Source organism: Bremia lactucae (genome assembly GCF_004359215.1).
Source record: "Bremia lactucae strain SF5 chromosome Unknown BlacSF5_NotPlaced_200_SHOA01000120.1_2678225bp, whole genome shotgun sequence".
NCBI classification, from domain to species: Eukaryota; Oomycota; class Peronosporomycetes; order Peronosporales; family Peronosporaceae; genus Bremia; species Bremia lactucae.
Window position 1 is genome coordinate 2,612,807 of NW_027152213.1, and position 2,057 is coordinate 2,614,863.

Genomic DNA, 2,057 nt, shown 5'->3' on the forward strand with positions numbered 1-2,057 from the left:
TGGTCGACGTGCGCCACAATAGCCACATTACGGATATTTCTTGCTGTTACGGCCGAATAGTCCATCGAGAAGGCGCGTGAGAGTACAGACTTACTACCATATCTTGCAAATGAGCGATCGTGCACTATGGATCGAAGGCAAGACCGGCGGAGCCACATGAGTAGCTTTGAATTGGTGGCGAGCTCGGTGATGGGGACCACATTTTATTAACAAAGCAGCCATTTCGGTATGTTTTCCAAGGCGCAACTTAGCCATAAAATTGAAGTTGCATGATAAGCACACATACTCACACTTAACCAGCAACTTTAGTGGCCTCGCAAGAATTGGTAAGGCTTGGCCTGAGCAGAACACGCTAATGTCTTATTGCATCAATAATACCAAATTTGGTATTATTGGATATTTCTTAAGTTAAGATTTATAAGGATAATAATGTTGTACCTTTTTATTTATGTTATCTTAAAGGAAATAATAATTGTAATTTCTCTTATAGGAAGTAATACCTATGTAACGGAACACTCCGTTACACAAAGGCTTTGTTTTGGCCATCGCTAAAAACACAAATATGATAGTCTAACATAAAGTATCTCTTTTATTAAAACTATTTATAGAGAACATTTAACTCAGTTGTCAAAAGTCCGAAATAGAAGAGTAAAGAGTTTTATAAATAATAATTAGAAGGCGTTTTTAAGCCATGAGACGGGGTCTAATTGAGCCAATAGCTGCGCTAAACATTGAGAGCTCGTGGATGGATGGCAATTTGTAGCCGCTATTCAAATTGCGAGGGGGAGATAGCGCAGGAAGGTCGATCATCGGTGATGATTGTACTGGAATGAAGATAAATCGAGTCTGGAACGTTGAGGGGTTCGGCAAACGAGGCAGAATGGGCTTGCACTTTCCATACTTAGATGAGACAACAAATACGCGTTTAGCCTGTTGCTCCTCGTTATTGACTTTGCGCTTGCGAGGCTTTTTGGTCTGCCGCTTGACCAGCGACATCTCGCTGAAGTTGTCTCGCGTAAAATGCTCACGACCATACGTAGGAAATTCCGCGCGCACCTTGCTCCATTTGCGGAAGCCAAAGTAATTTAGCTGGCGCTGAAAGCTTGCAAAGTTCTTGTTTTTAAAGTATTTGGGCAAAATCTGCGTAGTCATGGCTTCCTTGTCCAAAATCTGAAAGGCCAGGCCGTCCTCGGCCCAACGGATGATACGGGGACTCTCGCGACGGAGCATTTGGTGCAGGTGTAGCAGGAACGGGGCTACCCAACCACGCTTCACAGTGTCTAGGCTACCACTGCTGGCGGCGGCCACCGACATTGCGGGCGCAAAAGGGGTGGCATCGTTAGTAAGAAGGTCTTGCACGTTCATTGGAGCGAGGAACTAAGATGCGAGTGTTTCAGGCAAAATTGGAAATGAACTTGGTGAAAGGGGGACTAGCAATGCCTAGTAAACTCCAGTAGTTTTCTTAAAATGTATCTAGATTCGACTGAAAAGTTGCTCTAATGAAATCTGTGCTTGTCTAATGAATCGAATCTTGGAAGAGAGTGGGAAAAAATAAAATTTTAAAACTTGTATAAATACCGGTTCTATGTACCGGCAGATAATACGAAAGCCGGGTAATTAGTTTCAAAATGAAACTGGTGAGATTCGTCTCAAGTCTGAATCAAATTACTCAATGATATCAATTTGTATCATCTCTGAAAATATGCTTTTCTGATCTAGTCCTATCATTCAGCCTGTGCTACATATGGTTAATATTACGGCTTTTTGCGGCGAATCAAGTAAATGAAGCAAATTCATTGTAAGATCTCCCACATTGGACATCATTAATGATCTCAAGCCGAGGACTACACATCTCATTGATAAGATTCTTGTGAGGCACAAAGGAATCTTGTGGCTTAAATAAAGCTTGGGGGCTATCACGCAGCACTACCAAAAAACTACTGTAGCGGAAAGTGTTCAGAGCTTCGATGAAGGATTCTAAATTCGTCAGTGCTCAGTTTCTGGTCATCATAATTTTTTAATGACTGCCAATGCTAAACACCAGCAAAATGCGGACC

The 2,057-nt window shown here is 42.2% G+C and overlaps 1 protein-coding gene across 1 annotated transcript; it reads right to left on the reverse strand.

Annotated features, from left to right (window-relative positions):
* Positions 1-684: 684 nt before the first annotated feature.
* Positions 685-1,365, reverse strand: CCR75_001538 (uncharacterized protein; the record flags this gene model as incomplete). The annotated part of the gene is made up of 1 exon (XM_067959640.1): positions 685-1,365. One exon carries the CDS (start codon positions 1,363-1,365, stop codon positions 685-687), a length of 681 nt encoding a protein of 226 aa, XP_067814455.1.
* Between the last annotated feature and the right edge of the window lie 692 nt (positions 1,366-2,057).